Source organism: Macaca fascicularis, chromosome 1 (assembly GCF_037993035.2).
Source record: "Macaca fascicularis isolate 582-1 chromosome 1, T2T-MFA8v1.1".
In the NCBI taxonomy this organism is placed as follows: domain Eukaryota; kingdom Metazoa; phylum Chordata; class Mammalia; order Primates; family Cercopithecidae; genus Macaca; species Macaca fascicularis.
The window spans coordinates 114,031,151-114,049,398 of record NC_088375.1 but is presented as its reverse complement, the minus strand read 5'-3'; the positions used below and the strand labels follow the sequence as shown (position 1 = coordinate 114,049,398).

General features: G+C 38.4%; 2 protein-coding genes across 36 annotated transcripts in view; one reads left to right on the top strand and one right to left on the bottom strand.

The window, feature by feature from the left end:
* LOC102127036 (NBPF family member NBPF4) overlaps window positions 1-18,248 on the bottom strand; it is a 635,890-nt gene that overhangs the window by 522,758 nt on the left and 94,884 nt on the right.
* PDE4DIPP2 (myomegalin) overlaps window positions 1-18,248 on the top strand; it is a 220,654-nt gene that overhangs the window by 152,087 nt on the left and 50,319 nt on the right. For 33 of the 35 annotated variants that reach the window (XR_012415703.1, XM_073997257.1, XM_045382245.2 and 30 more), the window contains 12 exons: window positions 771-929; window positions 1,820-1,933; window positions 2,116-2,253; window positions 3,014-3,193; window positions 4,131-4,325; window positions 7,518-7,685; window positions 7,852-7,933; window positions 8,661-8,752; window positions 12,408-12,524; window positions 12,748-12,885; window positions 14,217-14,329; window positions 15,747-15,874. Coding sequence is in view for 33 of the 35 variants with exons in the window: in XM_073997257.1 (XP_073853358.1) it covers window positions 771-929; window positions 1,820-1,933; window positions 2,116-2,253; window positions 3,014-3,193; window positions 4,131-4,325; window positions 7,518-7,685; window positions 7,852-7,933; window positions 8,661-8,752; window positions 12,408-12,524; window positions 12,748-12,885; window positions 14,217-14,329; window positions 15,747-15,874 (1,624 nt within the window). In the remaining 2 variants the exon portion in view is untranslated. Of the gene's footprint in view, window positions 1-770; window positions 930-1,819; window positions 1,934-2,115; window positions 2,254-3,013; window positions 3,194-4,130; window positions 4,326-7,517; window positions 7,686-7,851; window positions 7,934-8,660; window positions 8,753-12,407; window positions 12,525-12,747; window positions 12,886-14,216; window positions 14,330-15,746; window positions 15,875-18,248 lie in introns of those variants that run through there. The other 2 variants (XR_012415747.1, XM_073997278.1) reach the window with 2 other exon arrangements.

Sequence of the window (18,248 nt, the reverse complement as noted above, 5' to 3'; positions counted from 1 at the left end):
TGACCAAGATGGTGAAACCCCATCTCTAGTAAAATTACAAAAATTAGCCAGGCGTGGTTGCGGGCATCTGTAATCCCAGCTACTTCGGGAGACTGAGGCAGAGAAATGCTTGAATCTGGAAGCCGGAGGTTGCAGTGAGCCGAGATTGTACCACTGTACTTCAGCATGGGCGACAGAGTGAGACTCCATTTCAAAAAAAAAAATTAAAATTTCAGATGTCTGGGCAGGGTCAGGGAGTGGTGGAGGATGGGGGTAGAAATAATTCTTAACTTTTTGTTATTTGGCTAAAGGAAACATTTTCCCAAGATTTGTTTGGTTGATGAGAATATGTATTTTGGGAGCTCTCTAAAGTAACAGATGATTTAAAGGTTACTGACTTTCTTATCAGAAAGATAAATATGGCAAGCTAAGAAAGAAGAGTGATGGTCTCTATGAGATCTTTAGAAAAAAGGATGATAGGAATAGTTTATCCTTGAGCTTACTGTAAATAATCCAGGTTTACCATAGGACAGATTCTCATTTAATGGTTCTACACATGTATCCTTTTTAAGCCAAAAAATAAGTATTGAACTATAATTATCAAGCTTACGTCCTACCCATTCACAACTTTTACAATTTTCCATATCCCATTCAATTCATGTATAATACTTCTATAGCAGTTTTAATAATGGCATCCTCTACCGCTCTTTCAGTTTATATACCTTGAAAATTTTAAGGCCTCTATATATAACCATGTGACAATTTTAGATCTCTTAATATGTTTAATTCAGGAATTGCGGAAAGCCTTGCAGCAGCTACAAGAAGAATTGCAGAACAAGAGCCAACAGCTTCGTGCCCGGGAGGCTGAAAAATACAATGAGATTCGAACCCGGGAACAAAACATCCAGCACCTAAACCATAGTCTGAGTCACAAGGAGCAATTGCTTCAGGTGAGTTTACATGATTTCAATGAAAACTGGGCTCATAGAACTCTGAAATTTGTTTATATAAATTTAAGATATTATTCCACCAGTGTTGAGTCCCTGCTATAAGGCAAACATTGAGAGGTGGGAATCAAGAGGATTTAAAATAAATAGAAAGTATAATTTGTGAATTAAGATGCTTACTAACAAGTGTAAGAAACAGTACATATAGCCCTGATTTAAGCAGTCTTTTATGAAGTCTTTTATAAAGACTTAATATTCAGAAAATAGTTATTAAGCACCTCTGTGAGTCACACACTTTTCTGGGCGTTGGGAAGACAAAAGATTTGGCTACTGTTCTCAGTTTAATAGATGAAGACAAACTACAGAAACTTCCAGAGTCATTTTGATGATGGAATGAAAGTTTGAGGGGAAAATGGAGCATTAAGAAGAGACTGATCTCTTCTGCCACCTACTCTAAGCTTCAGTCACATTGAATCCACTACATTTCACTGAATGTACAATTTTTTCATTGTATGCGTAGTGTGCATATTTTTTTTCTCTAGCATACAGTCCTCTCCCTTCTTAGGAAATCCTAGTCCTTTAATTAAGACTCACCGCAAATGTTACCTCCTCTGTGAGGTCTTTACTGACACCTGCAGGCAGAGTTAGGCAGTGCATCCTGTGTTCCCCTGGTAGCTAGCCTAGGATGCAGAACAGTTAATTCTATGTGTTGTGTCTGTTGTATGTTGCAGAATAGTTTACAATTTATATGTCTGTTATCTCTGCTAAACTTGTTACTTTTGAGGAGAGTGATCACATCTTTTTTTTTTTTTTGTCCTGAATAACTAACAAATTACTTGGTAATTTAGTTAATGTTGGATAAAAGAATAAAAGAAATGATTTTTTGGTCTCAGGAATTTCGGGAGCTCCTACAATATCGAGATAACTCAGACAAAACCCTTGAAGCAAATGAAATGTTGCTTGAGAAACTTCGCCAGCGCATACATGATAAAGCTGTTGCTCTGGAGGTATGTATCACCATTTTGCCCACTATGCTATGGATTATTCTATCTACATAGGTATTATAGAAATTTGTGTTTACTTACATTTGCTGCTCTGGGATTTGGTTTTCTAGTCTGCCATCTTGTGGAATAAGAGTGATCAGGATAGTAAATCTTACAGAGCTTTAGGAGTCTTCCTTTCCTTGCAGCGGGCTATAGATGAAAAATTCTCTGCTCTAGAAGAGAAAGAAAAAGAACTGCGCCAGCTTCGTCTTGCTGTGAGAGAGCGAGATCATGACTTAGAAAGACTGAGAGGTGTCCTCTCCTCCAATGAAACTACTATGCAAGTGAGAGCAAAACCTATCTCTGACTTGGTGTTCCTCTCCCACTTATGTTCTAAGCCTGAAGCATGACCCCCCTCCATCATTTTCTGAAAACCAGGGATTTTGCTTTATAAGGGGGGAGAAAACCAAAAATAGTAGTCACTAGTTCCATCATTGTCGATTAGGAAGTGAGAGATTTTAGCACTTCTACTTTCGTTTGTAATACGAATTTTGTGAGGAGAGCCAGTGAATATTGATTTCTGTTTACGTAGTTCTGATTTATTTCCAGTTCTTGTTCATACATAAATACACATGCACACACACTGCCCTCTCTCTCTCTCTTACTTTTACTGAAGCATTATTAGGGTGCAACTATTAAATTGTGTCTTCTACCTTAATATTATCTACATGTCCATGAATTGCCATAATTAGAACACTTGTTTATCAATATTTACTGTGGGCTTTTTTGCGTATTTATTTTAGAGCTTAGGTATCTACCTGCCACTTTTTTGAGAAATCCTTTATAGTGTCGTGCACTTCCTCCAAAATGCTTCCTTTTATCATATATTCTATATTTAATCTCTCCACAAACTAGATAAAAGTTTCTAAAAACCCAAAAAAAAAAAAAAACAGATTAGCTTGGCATTGTTTAGATCAATGCTCTCATCTTGCAAATAAAAATAAATTGATGGGAGATTATTTAAAAGTGGATGTAATTTGTTGTTTATCCTGAGGAGTATGGGGTAATCGTTTTGACTGATGATTGCTCTCTTTATGGCTGTAGAGTATGGAGAGTCTCCTGAGGGCCAAAGGCCTGGAAGTGGAACAGTTATCTACTACCTGTCAAAACCTCCGGTGGCTGAAAGAAGAAATTGAAACCAAATTTAGCCATTGGCAGAAGGAACAAGAGAGTATCATTCAGCAGTTACAGACATCTCTGCATGATAGGAACAAAGAAGTGGAGGCAAGACTTCAGTTAACTTAAAGGCAGTTGGTTCAGTGATTATGTAATCTCAGCCTTGGATTAGGACTCTTCAGATCGGGAGGCCTGTGACCCAAGTCTTTAATTTCATTCTGTGCCTGGGCAGGTCATTGACTTTCACTGGGATTTTTTTTTTTTCCCCATATCTAGAAACTTAAGTTGGCAATTAACTTTCTCAAAGAAGTTATGTGAGAATGAATGAGACCAAACATTGCCTCTTCCGTCTGGCAGCTATTAACCTTTATTAGTTACAGTGTTCATGCTGGGGCAGGTGCTGTTTTCAGATGTCAATGGATATTCACTCGTTGAATCCTCACAAGGCCATGAGGCACATTCTATTATCCCTGTTTTGTAGAGGAGGAAACAGACTTCTGAAGCTAAGTAACTTGTCCAAGCTAACATAGCTAATAAGTAGCAGATCCAGTATCAACCTAGGCAGTATGGCTCCTCTGTTTCCTCCACCATGTGCCGGTGGTTAGTACAGAAATAGAAACCATCACTATGAGAGCAAATACAGTGTTTAGTATTCCTTTCAGCAATTCGTTTTATGCTTCCTCCTATAAAGTTACACTGGGGGAAAACAAATAAATGAAAGGAGTGTCCATTTATCCTCATCTAACATTAATTGTTACATGCCCTGAACAAATAGAAAAAGGCTTATTTCAGAAAACAATATGTATGTAAGTGGCCACCAGAGATAGTTTTCTGTATTGTTTGTATTCATTCCTGGGACATGTATTTAGAGACTTCTGTGTTGCAGGCCTGTGCTAGATCTGGTAAAACAAAAATGAGTAAAACGTGATACTTATTCTCAAGAATCTCACACCTCCTTCTTCTATGATAGATTCTTATAAGCCCTTTGATATTTAGTAGAGGCAGTTCTTTCCTCTGGAAACTTACAGTGTCCCTTCTGCATTAGGATCTTAGTGCAACATTGCTGTGCAAACTTGGACCAGGGCAGAGTGAGATAGCAGAGGAGCTGTGCCAGCGTCTACAGCGAAAGGAAAGGATGCTGCAGGACCTTCTAAGTGATCGAAACAAACTAGTGGTGGAACATGAAATGGAGATTCAAGGCCTGCTTCAGTCTGTGAGCACCAGGGAGCAGGAAAGCCAAGTAAGGATTAATGCACAGATCAGAAAAGTATCCTGTAGTGCATTTATAGTCTGCAAATAGGAAGCATTTGCAGACTATAGATGTGTGTATATTTATATATTTTACAGTCAACTCTGTTAGTTTCTTTCCTTCCATTTATTACCTAGACCACAGTTTTATTTATTTACTTACTTATTTAGAGGTGGGGGGGGGTCTCGCTGTGTTGTACAGGCTGGTCTCGAACTCCTGGGCTCAAGCAATCATCCTGTCTTGGCTTCCCAAACTGCTGGCATTGTAGGTGTGAGCTGCTGTACCTGGCCTAAGACCACAGTTTTACATTAATCATCAAAGTATGAAAAATTTCTTAAAAACCTTGAATTTGGAAGGGTGCCTAAACAATACGTGTATCCATTAACTTCATTACATGCATTTTCTTTTCCTTAATAATCTGATCATTTTGAGAGAAAGGCGTAGGGGTTGTAAGTGTTTTGATTTTGATTCTAAATTATTAAGACTTGAGTGATATTTTGCATTTCCAGTCAAGGTATGGGAAAACTTACACTCAACATGTTTACTCTTAGTTTTTGTAAAATCTGAGTTATCTTAAGAGGGTAAAAAGATTGCGTTTTTCAGAGGTCATGGTGAGAATAAACAATCTCATAATAGTATGGAGTGTATTAATTCCACAATATTTAAGAAGTAAATTCTTTTTTTTTTTTTTTTTTTTTTTTTGATGGCATCTCCCTCTGTCACCCAGCTGGAGTGCAGTGGCGCGATCTCGGCTCACTGCAACCTCTGCCTCCTGGGTTCAAGCAATTCTCCTGCCTCAGCCTCCCAGGTAGCTGGGATTACAGGCATGTACCACCATGCCTGCTAAGTTTTGTATTTTTAGTAGAGATGGGGTTTCACCATGTTGGCCAGGCTGAAATGTTGGATCATTCCTGGCCTCAAGTGATCCACCCATCTCGGCCTCTCAAAGTGCTGGGATTACAGGCGTGAGCCACCATGCCCTGCCCATAAGTAAATTCTTAATTTTTTCTCATTTCTATGTGTTTTCTTCTCAAGGCTAAAGACTCTTAGTTGATTTATGCTGCATTTCAGATACCAGTAGCTCTGAATCCCCCTGGACAGTTTTTAGAGGAAGATAGACTTTTTTTGGCCTATGTTATTTGACCCCATAATATTTTCTTACATTTCCTCATATTGTGAAAGGATTATACACCACTGTTCTAATTGCTAGGCCTACTGAAGTAAACACACATCTTACTAGAAAGGTCCTGCTGTGTGCTTCAGAAATTGTTTCTAAAATAGACCTAACAACATTATTCTAAATTATTTAAGTCTTTGGCAAGAGGCTAGGATCTTTGAGTTTTCTTTTTAACCTCTTTGTGATTTGGAAGAATTAGTCTTTATTATACCTCAGAAAAAAAAATTATGCACTGCTGGTAATAGAATAATGGAGATGATGGAAATTACAGGAGATTTTTCAACTCAAGAAGATTAATGGTTGTATTCTTCTACATCTGCTTCTCTAAATTTACATGCAAAAGAAATCACCTGAATTGCTTTTTAAAGATGTAGATTGTGGAGCTCAACTCCAGAGAAATAAATTAGGATGTATAGATGGGACTTTAAGAATTTGCATTTCTAACAAGTTTCCAGGTGATAGTGATGCTGCAGGTTCATGGACTGCACTGGAGGAGCACTGCTAAAAACTCTTAAATCCTACCAGAAAAAGAGCGCCAAGGCAGATAGAGCACAGTATATGTCCTGTATGTTATTTATTACGTTTTTTTCCCACAGTTTTCACAGATATTTTTATTAAGGTACTTTAATAATGTACTGATACTTCTAACATGGTTATATTCAAATCTCCAAAGAGCCCACATTTTACTTACTGAAAAATGGAAGGTTTTTTTTTTCGTATTTCCCTTAGAAATTGTGACAAGAGGTCAGCTTCTCCCTTAAAACAGTAGTGCTTTTCCTCAGAGACAGTTGGTGTTACGATTCATCATCTTATACCCTCAGTAATTTTAATATCAACTTAGTATTTCCAGATTTTCTGTTTAAATGTAGACTTTCTGTGCATTAATAGTTAAAACTGTTCTAGCTCTTTCCCTTATTGTGTCATCATCTGTCTTAGAAAACTGAGATTTGAAATGAAACAAGCTGAGTTTGGTGATTTTGAGGTTGAGATTCTCCTAATCATGTGGTCTGATAAAAATGTTTATGTGTGTAATTGATTCATTCAGTAAATATGTAGTGAGTGTCTATTATGTCCCAGACACTGTACTGGGTGCTTGAGATTCAGCACCAAGTTGCCTTTAGGAAACTTCACATTCCATGTAGGGGAAGCAGAGAGAGAGAGAGATTAGATAATGGTAAGTGCATTGAAAAAAAAAATAGGCACAGTAAGGAGTGTTGGAGATAGAGAAGAGATTGCTGGGTTTAAAAAAAAAAATTTCCCAGCTTTATTGAGGTATAATTGACAAATATTGTATATATTCAAGGTGTACAACATGACGTGTTGATATACATATACATTGTGAAATGATTGCCACAATCAAATTAACACAGCCGTCACTACACATTTTATGCGTGTATGGTGAAGACACTTAAGATCTACTCTCTTAGCAAATTTCAAGGAAATAATACAGTATTATTAACTAAAGTCACCATGCTATACATTGGATCCCCAAAACATATTCATCTTATACCTGAAAGCTTGTACCCTTTGGCCAGCAAGATTGCTGTTTTGGATAGGATATGCAGGGAAGACCAACCTGATAAGGTGACATTTGGCCAATACCTGAAGGGAGCAAACCACACAAATGTTTGATTGAAGAGCAATCTTCCCCTAAGAAGCAGCTGATCCAAGAATAAAGACATTTGTTATACTAATTCAAACCAGAATCGTAACACCTTAGCCTGATAGTTCTAGCAGAACCTATTTCAGATTCTCTTACCTGTTACAGATGTCTTAAATTCAGTTTTTTTCCCAATATTCTGCCTATGAGACTTTCTTTCCATTCACTTAACTATGTTTTTCCCTGTAAACTGAAAGCAAGGGAACTATTTCCTAAGGACCCACTGTTTTCTGTTGTTGTTTGTTTGTTGTTTACAAATGGTTGACTTTGAAGAAATAATACCAGAACAAAAAATTTGTTTTACTAGAATATCTTTCTAATGTTATTTGTGATTTCCTCTTACTAGGCTGCTGCAGAGAAGATGGTGCAAGCCTTAATGGAAAGAAATTTGGAATTACAGGCCCTGCGCCAATATTTAGGAGGGAGAGACTCCCTGACATCCCAAGCACCCATCTCTAACCAACAAGCTGAAGTTACCCCCACTGGCCCCCCTCTTGGAGAACAGACTGATCAAGTAAGAACTATAGACTTATATAATTCATGCTGATTCCATTTCCTTTTTACATTTGAGGTGTATGTTTGATAATTTTAATACCAAATTCTGAGAATATTCTCAGTATTGTCATTGTGATCATAGTTCCTGCATCTTCCTAAGTCCCCCGACTTTTGCAATTTTTTAGGGTTCAATGCAGATACCTTCCAGAGATGGTAGCACTTCATTGACTGCCAAAGAGGATGCCAGCATACCCAGATCCACATTAGGTAAGTATCAAATTCCATTTCATTAAGGGACTTTGTTTTTCTCTTGTTTTTCCTTCTAGTAATCTCCGTATTAATAGGTTTGGCCAAGACTCTTTTCTCTTCCTATCTTAATGGAACAAATAAGTTTGGAATTCCTCTGAAAGGCTGAAGAACTGTCCTTACCTTATGTTGAGTCGAGATTATTGCTCTGGGTTCACAATTTGACCCAGAGAAACTCTATCCTTATTCTCCTTTTCAGATAGCTTTGCAGGGATTCAGAAATGCAGGAGGTAGTGGTTCCATTCCTGCCCAGCAGGGCCATGAGCTGACACCTTTTCCTGGGTATCTTTCAAGTCTGGGGCCACTCAGTGTAAGTTGACATCACCTACATTAAACTGTTAGGAAGGGTAGGCAGTGTACATTGAGTTATTTGCCAAGCCTAGCTCCATTCAGGGGATGGTTTAGAAAAGTCTTACAAGTAGTCATTCTCTAGTAGAAAAACTTTATACTAATCAAAGAATAAAAGAATGTTGGATTTGTGAATATACTGTTGTTTATTCAGCCTTTTCTTTATAGCATCTAGGATGATTGCAGTATTTTGCTATTACAAATAATGCTTTTTACATTTGTGTGTATGTTTTCTTTTTTCTTATTATTGGAATGTGTCCTCTGTAAATTACTCAAAGGAAGCAGCAGATACCACATTATGTTAATAGCAATTAAAACTAGCACTATATTTTTATTTCAGGAGACTTGGACACAGTTGCAGGGCTAGAAAAAGAACTGAGTAATGCCAAAGAGGAACTTGAACTCATGGCTAAAAAAGAAAGAGAAAGTCAGGTGAGTTTTCTAGTTAAGTCTTAATTTCAAAATCCCTGTTATTTTTTCTTTCAAAATAGTTTATATTTAAAAGCATATAATTCTCCAAGTATAATATCTGAGTCCAAATGCCGGGTATGACTTTTTTCTTTTTGGAGAAAGTTATTTTATATATACATTATCTCAAAAAGATGCTCCTGTTTTTAGATTGGGACCATTAAAACCTATTAAGTGCTGGAAAAATGTAACCGTCTCTCCCCGTTGCTAACTGGAATAAAATAATTGTAAAGTATGGGAGTGGTGGCTCATGCCTGTAATCCCAGCACTTTGGGAGGCCGAAGCGGGCGGATCACTTGAGGTCAGGAGTTCGAGACCAGCCTGGCCAATAGACGAAACCCCGTCTTTACTAAAAATACAAAAATTAGCCAGGTGTAGTGGCGAGCGCCTGTAATCCCAGCTACTTGGGAGCCTGAGGCAGGAGAATCACTTGAACCCGAGAGGCAGAGGTTGCAGTGAGTTGAGATCGTGCCATCACACTCCAGCCTGGGCAACAAGAGCAAAACTCCGCCTCCAAGATACTACTACTACCACTAATAATAATAATAATTGTAAAGCACTAGTGAAAAAAGGAAGTGTTGTGTGATTGCTGCTTAGAGTTATGACATTAGACCCATGAAATTAGTTTTAGAAACATGAAACAAGAGAAATTTGAGTATAATCAATGTTGATCAAGTATTCATGTGCAATGTACTGTGCTAGGTATTTAAATTAGCACTAATGCTCACAGCTCTACACAAAGTAAGTGGTGTCGACCCAATTATTATAGACGAAGAAGCTGAAACACTGATTTCTCTTTTAAAATGGGAGTGGAGAATAATCATGTAATTAATAAATGCCAGAGCTATGATTCAAACTCAAGCCTTTTGTGACTTCATATACTTCCTAAGAAGATTCATTTCCTAGAGCACATTTTTCCCACCTTACGCTTTAACTCTCTCTAGCATAGAGTTCTCATCAATTTTTTTAGAAGAGGCCTTTCAAAAAAGATTAGAGATTCCCTTCCCCCTGCATTTCCTCCACAGCTAGCTGCATACTCAACTATGATGTTGAAGAAATGCTAGGACCACAGCGCAGAGTTACAGACTGAAACTGAAAGCTTGTTTGTTACTGTGTTGGCATCTCTTTTAGAAGATCAGTCAGTGTCATGGCTTTCTGAATTCAGTTGAGCTAGCTAGTCCAAATAGCTCCTTAGTTTTTTTTCTACCTTTTGCCATAGCTAGATCTATAATATAAAACCTGTGTTTGTATTTCTTTTTCTTTTTTTTTTTTTGAGACGGAGTCTCGCTCTGTCGCCCAGGCTGGAGTGCAGTGGCTCACTGCAAGCCGATCTCAGCTCACTGCAAGCTCCGCCTCCCGGGTTTACGCCATTCTCCTGCCTCAGCCTCCTAAGTAGCTGGGACTACAGGCGCCCGCCACCTCGCCCGGCTAGTTTTTTGTATTTTTTTAGTAGAGACGGGGTTTCAGTGTGTTAGCCAGGATGGTCTCGATCTCCTGACCTCGTGATCCACCCGTCTCGGCCTCCCAAAGTGCTGGGATTACAGGCTTGAGCCACCGCGCCCGGCCTTGTATTTCTTTTGATTTCATTTTGATCTTTTTTTTTATTTCATTACCATATTTCTGCTTACAAACAGACTCATGTTTTATGACTCAGTTTTCAGGATATGAGAAGGTGTGGCGTTTAAGAAACACCAGTTTTAAAAATCCCCTAGTCTCCCTTCCTCTTTGTGGTTCTACCTTAGCCGTTATCTGATTATTCATGTTAGATATTTTAGTTTCCATATCCTCTTCCTGTTTTTCTCACATTTATCAAATCCAAAGTAACGTTACTTTTTGGTTCTGTCCTGTTTTCAGGATCATGAAATTATAATGCCTATGAATGGGTATTTTGAGTGGGTGATATTTAACTATTGCTAAATTCCTTTAAAGGGTTTCTTTAAAATAACTTGTCCTTACCATAAAGACTATATGGATATGTGGTATCTACAGGAAAGATATTATTACCTAGTGGCTCTGAGTCAGCTTCCCTGAGTTCACGTTCTGGATTTACCACTTACTAGCCGCCCTGTGATTTTTGAACAAGTTCCTTAATTTCTCTCAGACTCAATCACCTTGTCTATAAATTGAAGAGTAGAAGAAGTCACCTTGTGTATACATCAAAGAGTAATTATCTCATAGGATTGTTGTGAGGATTCACTCATTCATTCATTAGCTATATGGGGACCTTCTCTAAGCTTGGGCTAGTGCTTGGGATGAGGTAGTGAATGAAATCAGTAAGGTCTCTGGCTCTATATAGCTAATTTCTACTGGAGAGATACAGACAATAAATAAACAAACATTATAGTTATAGAGTATAGTAAGTGATATGAGGGAAATGATAGAAAGCAACATGGATGGAGACCATCTTAAATAGGGTGGCCAAAGAAGGCTTCTCTGAGCAGATGACACATAAGCTGGGACCTGAGGATGAACAGGAGGCAGCCCTGGGAAAGATATTTCAGGCAAAGGGAGTAGTAGTTGTAAAGGCCGAGTCAAGAGAAGGTCTGGTGTTCCTAGAAGAGAAAAAGTCTAGTGTGCCTACAGAGTCATGAGTGAGGAGTAAAATGGCAGATATTAAAGTAGGAAAAGTAGGCAGGAGTCAGATCACTAGGTCTGTTAAAAGGATTAAATATATACAAAGCATTTATTTGAGAGCCCGGGGCATAGTGTTAGCAGCTATGGTTATTATCATGAATTTTTTTTTTTTTTTTTTTTTTTTTGACACAGAGTCTCGCTCTGTTGCCAGGCTGGAGTGCAGTGGCGTGATCTCAGCTCACTGCAAGCTCCACCTCCCAGGTTCAAGCGATTCTCCTGCCTCAGCCTCCTGAGTAGCTGGGGTTACAGGCACATACCACCACGCCTGGCTAATTTTTGTATTTTTAGTAGAGATGGGTTTCACCATGTTGGTCAGGCTGGTCTTGAACTCCTGACCTTGTGATCCGCCCACCTAGGCCTCCCAAAGTGCTGGGATTACAGGCATGAGCCACCGCGCCTGGCCTATTATGATTTTTAATGAACTTTGTCATAGCCAAGTATTTGTCATTTTCTGGTGAGAACACTGAAAGTTTAGGGCATGTAGTGCCAGCTTTTGGCAATATTTCTTCCTAGGTGGTGGCATGTTCTTCCATCAGGAGGCATGTAATGTTTGGTGATCTCTCGTGATGGTAGCAGCTGTTGCTGTTTCATGCCTTATCCATTCATTCATTAAGGGTTGCAAAATGGAGATACCCTCATGCTGTCACTTTTTCATCTGTTGGGTGAAATACATAAAAACTTCATCTCTTCTTGCTGCTGCTAATGGTGACCATTCTTTTTCAGTATCATAATAAGCTTGTTAAACAAATTTGATGTGTTTTATAGTGCCAGCTAAAGTGGAAGACGTCATTAAGAACAACTATGACATCTTCCCATAAAACATCCTTTGGTACCATACTGCATGGATTATTGATTTGATGCTGTAGAGCCCTATTCATGTTCTCGTTTTCTTTTGCATTACTGGCTGATAGTGATATGATATGCAAAAGCATTTGCCTCGGTGTTAAAATGTAAACGTGGCAGATACTGTTTCCTCTTTTCACAGATGGAACTTTCTGCTCTACAGTCCATGATGGCTGTGCAAGAAGAAGAGCTGCAGGTGCAGGCTGCTGATATGGAGTCTCTGACCAGGAACATACAGATTAAAGAAGATCTCATAAAGGTCTTTCAAAACTTTTCAAAGACCATTGGAAATGTTCACAGCTCAGAATAGCTGTAGGGCATCTTCAGACAATATCTGCACACATTGGATCCCTTGGCCAGTGATTATCAATATCCCACTTGAAAGTATAGGCAGACTATTTTAAGAATGTTTGTTCCCCTGCTTCTCTGCTGAATAACCCTTATTGCTGTTTTCACATCCACACTTATTTTTTGACTTGTAGGACCTGCAGATGCAACTGGTTGATCCTGAAGACATACCAGCTATGGAACGCCTGACCCAGGAAGTCTTACTTCTTCGGGAAAAAGTTGCTTCAGTAGAATCCCAGGGTCAAGAAATTTCAGGAAACCGAAGACAACAGGTAAGTTATTGGAATGTAAACTTATTTATTTATTTACTTTTTTTTTTTTTTCAGTAGAGACAGAGTTTCACCATGTTGGTCAGGCTGGTCTTAAACTCCTGACCACAAGTGATCCGTCCTCCTCAGCTCCTCAAAGTGCTGGAATTACTTACAGGCATGAGTCACCACATTGAGACAGGGTCTCACTGTGTCACCCAGGCTCGAGTGCAGTGGTACGATCACTGCTCACTGCAGCCTCAAACTCTGGGCCTCAGGGAATCTTCCTACCTCTGCCTCCTGAGTAGCTGGAGCTGCAGGTGTACACCACCATGCCCAGCTCAAGCCTTATTTTTCTACTGTGAAATAAACCATGGTAAAGCTGTCAATCTCAGCTATTTGTGGAGGGTTAGTTGATGGTATTTCATAGAGAACTGTGCTCTAAAGTTTCCTACTTTGGTCAGTAGCAGCTATAGATGCCCCTTTCTGACATTTGTAGTTCTGAAGAGAGCAGCAGTTCTTTTGGACACATACCAATAGTTATCCCTCACACTCATACATAAGTCTCCTCCCTATCAACTGAATCGTTCTCTTTTATCTGCGTTTAACCATGTTCAAGTATCTCCCAGTTAAAAAAAAAAAAGAGAGAGAGAGAGAGAGAAACCCCTGTCTTTTCCCCAGATTTCTTTGTAGCTACAGCCTTGTTTAACCATTCTTCAATGCCAAACTTTTCCAAAAGACTTACTTGCCTGTACTTCCTGTCTCCATTATCATCCCTCTCACTAACTACTCACCCCACTCCATTCTGGCTTTTAACTCTACCTTAAACAACTCTGTTGATTATACATTATCATAGCTCATTATCTTTATAGCACTTATTACATGCACAGTGACACACATCTATGATTAATGAACGTCTTTTTCCTCTACTAGATAGTAAGCTTTCCCCTAGGACCTAGAACAGAGTCTGTCCCATAGAAGGTGCTCAGTAAATATTTATTGAATGAATGAAGAATATTAGTGAGTCCTATTATATACATGTCCTTCTTGCCTGTCCTGTTTCCCTCTTACTCCTTTCTCTTAGCTGCTTTCCTGTGCTTCTAGCTTTTCTCTCCTTTTTCTTCTTTTTGCTCCCATGTTTGAATTCCACCTTACAGGGTTTTAAAGATTAAAAAAAAAGGTAATATGACATTGATTTGAAAACTATAAAATGGTATCAAAAGCTTAAGTATTAAGATAGTGGGCTTTTTAAGTCCTAGTACATGTTAATGCATTTTCTTGTTTCTCAGGATTAACTGTGGCTTCATGTCTCACTGTGCCATTTGCATGTTGCTTCTTCTTTCTTCTTTTCTCAGTTGCTGCTGATGCTAGAAGGACTAGTGGATGAACGGAGTCGGCTCAATGAGGCCTTACAAGCAGAGAGACAGCTGTATAGCAGTCTGGTGAAGTTCCATGCCCATCCAGAGAGGTAAGAGAGTGGCTGTTTTTCCTTTTATTCTTTATTGAAATTTTTATTTCTTTTACTATTGTATTCTTTTAATGCCTTTTATTCTTCATTAAGTGCAGATGCTTATGATACTGAAGAGGGGAGAAAAAACAGGGACAATTACTGGGGCTACCCACTTTGTCATTTGTTTTATGGATTGCTCTGAGCCTCAGTGTCAAAATCTCAAGTTGTGAATAGTGTCTGTTTCACACAGCTATTGCAGAGATTAAATAAGAAGACAGCTTTGGTATCTAAAACAATGCCTTGCATAGAGTAAGCACTCAGTGTATGTTCATTTCTTTTCTGTGATCCATGTCCTGTTAAAGGCTGTTCTATTATAAACGTAAAGCTATACCTTGTCTCTACTACAAATACAAAAATTAGCTGGGTAAGGTAGCGCGTGCGTGTAGTCCCAGCTGCTCGGGAGGCTGAGGCAGGAGGATGACTTGAACCCGGGAGGCAGAGGTTGCAGTGAGCCGAGATCCTGCCACTGCACTCCATCCTGGGTGACAGAGTGAGACTCTGTCTCAAAAAAAAAAAAAAAGTAAGGCTATCATGGGCACTGATACTCATTTAATATCATTGAAGAAAATATATTAATTGGGATGGCTAAATCATCCTGGGACCACCGATAACTATCATGATGAATATATTTTCTTCTACCTCTTGATTTTTGGTCACATATATGATACCTCTCTGGATCATTTTATATTCTCTTCATTTTTTTTTCTCATTTTGTCTTCCCTACTAGCCCCTTTTACTCTTTTTCAATTTTTATTGTTATTATTATTTTTGCTATTCAGTTTCTTGTAGTTTATTGTTGGGCTTTAAAAATGTATTCTTTCTACCAGGGAAATGAAGGCAGAGGAAAGGTCTGATAGGACCAGTTGATTGTGTTACTTTTTAAAGAACCTCTGGAGCTTTAGTGTTTATGAACCAGATTCCTTTTCAGCACACCATCCCACCTCAAGTTTGGTAACAAATGAGAAAACAAGTATCTTCAGTAGTGGTTCTACTTGGCTCAGTCTTGCTCCAGTTTACATTTAGTTTGTCCTGGGTTTTAGTTTTTCAGAAAAAAAAGCTTTTAGTCAAATAATAAAATTTCTCTTTTTTGGGCTATAGGGGTGTGAAATAAATCTTAGGGGCTATAATTTTATGTGAAATTGGCCCAGAATCTAGCATAAGGGGCAAGCTTTTAAAAAAGGGAGCAGTCTTTACTGATCTATCAGCGGTGAACACAAATGCCACACAGACTACATTCATTTATTGTGTCCTGGAGAACAATTACTTTACAAAGTCGTGTAGCTCAAAGTGGCATTGATGGTTCTTTGGAAGCAAATGTGGACTCACTGCAGTTGATGGCTAATCCATTTTCCTTCCATGTGGCATGTTTAATCAGCTCTGAGAGAGACCGAACTCTGCAGGTGGAACTGGAAGGGGCTCAGGTGTTACGCAGTCGGCTAGAAGAAGTTCTTGGAAGAAGCTTGGAGCGCTTAAACAGGCTGGAGACCCTGGCCGCCATTGGAGGTGGGGAACTGGAAAGTGTGCGAATTCATCACAAGCATGCCTACTGAGCACTGGCGGGTCAGACTGCAGCCCAGGATGGAAAACCTTGTTTGCACTAACCAGAAAGATCCTTATCTGATTTTGGCAGAATTAAACGGTGACTTACTAATGATAGAACTGGTACAAGTAGCATCAACTACAAAGTGAAACTCACTTTAGCCTACATGGATCTCACTGTACATACATATCAATCCCCAAATTGAATGGTAGAGGTTGCAAAGTGTATTTGCACATTTTAAATCATTTTGCTTTAGTTTTTCCACTTTTATTCATTCTTATCTCTAGCCCCTTCTCATTTCCTCATCCCTTCTGTGGGCCAATAAAGTTTATTCTTCCCCCACTTTCACAATCCATTTTGTATGCTCCATATCATATCATAAATGCATGTGTGTGTATTATTTTTGCCATTTAGTCAACTCCTCTTTGAGTGAGAGCATTTTTTAAATCAAAAGAGTACAAGTTTTAAGATGAGAGAGTGGGAAGGAGATTGAGAGTCTGTAAGAATGACTTCGTAAAAGTGATATAATCCTTATCAGAAGGTAATCAAAACCAGGAGAGTCGTCTTGTAATAGGAGACTGCAAGTATTGGGAAGGCCAAGTTAAAGAACAGAGGCAAAAACTATGAAAGTGATCATAGTAAACTTTTATCTCCAATACTGTCTCAGAGTTGACTGTTGTACATGAGTGAAATTAGATTAGGTACAGATTAAATTCTATTTAAAATTTGTTCTTTATTGATTCCTTTAGACTTCTTTAAACCAAGGTCATGCTGTTTAGTCAGAACATGACTTCTAGAGTGGTCTTCCAGTGTCAGAATGATCTCTGTTTACAAAGATAATTTCAAATGTAGTATCCCTCTTTACATTCAGTGTTTCACCAAATAACTCATTATAGCCAAAGGAGGGTATTGCATCTTCCATTTGTGGCACTAAATAGGGTCCTATATTTTTCACTATTTACTATGTATACATTTCTCCATATAAAAACTAGTAATAGGCTTCAGGCTTTGAAGTGCTTGAATAGTTTAGAAAGAAATGTTACAGATGTATGTTTATAGTTTTAATCATTGTCTCAATGCTTTCTTGTGGCAACATGACAGGTATAAGGAGAGGGGCACTGGAGATTGTATTTCTGATATCTTAACAATCATGAGTGTGAAAAGTAACCAAGATTGCTTTGCAGCTTTGTGGGTTCAACACCATGAGTTTGTTTTTATTTCCTGTGGTTGTAGGTTTCCTAGGTTAGAAGCTGAGGTTTCAGTTACTTTAAATAGGAAATTTGGGAACAGCGATTGAGGCTTTCTAGCACAATAAATGTGACTGGATACCCTTTCTAAACTAAGTGGGGCACAATTTTTTTTCCTTCGGTTTTTTTTTATTTTTTTAACATGACACTTTATTTATTTCACATGTTGACATGGCTTGTATTACACTGTAAATTTAATCTGTTTCTGTAACTTTAGCTGTGTCTATAACAGGTAGAGCATCAGTCAAACTAGAGTGGACAGGGAGAAAATGTTCTACTGGGGAAGCACTCTGGAATCTTCTGATTAAGTAATTTGCAAAAGATTGATAGCCGTAAGCCTTACTCTTAATGGATCTGCCATTTCAGTTTCAATGGCTTTTGAGGATAAAGGAGTCAGTGGAGGAAGGAGATAGGAAGTGTAGGCAGATTCATCCACTTTTCTTAGTCTCCTAATTTTAAGAGACCTTTTCTTGCCCAAAATGTTTTGTAACTTTCCAGAAGTAAAGAGGAAGGTAATGGAGCTGTAGAAATGCCAACCCATCAAAGACTAGTTTGTCATGTTGTTACAACAAGGCATTTAGGGAACATCTCTCCTTAATTTTACTAATAGACCAAGGAAGCTCTCTGAGTCTGCTATTAACATTCAGCTCTGGGTGATTCTTGGTTTCTAATGGCTCATAGTGATTACAGTTTATGTTAATAATCACTTCTACTTCTCTCAACCTCCAGCAAGAGTAGATTGAGAGCAGGATAAATTAAAAGTCTGATCTTAATGTCATAAATATGACTAAAATATGGTACTAACTTTTTCTGGTCTAGATAGCTGGAATGAGGCTTGCAAACAGTGTTACCTGGAGAGAGCTTGCTGGTCTAACAACTTTGGGTGATAATTTGGCATCTGATTAGAGGGCATGAGTCTGATAAATTTTATAATCCACACATAGATCATGCTGTGGTTGGACACATCATTTAATAGTATTTAGCATGATATAATATTCCGTTTTCTCTTCAGGAGCACGGACTCTTTCTCATACTGGATTATTCTACCTTTGACAGTCATTTTTCAACATGACAGTAATTTTAGATAAAG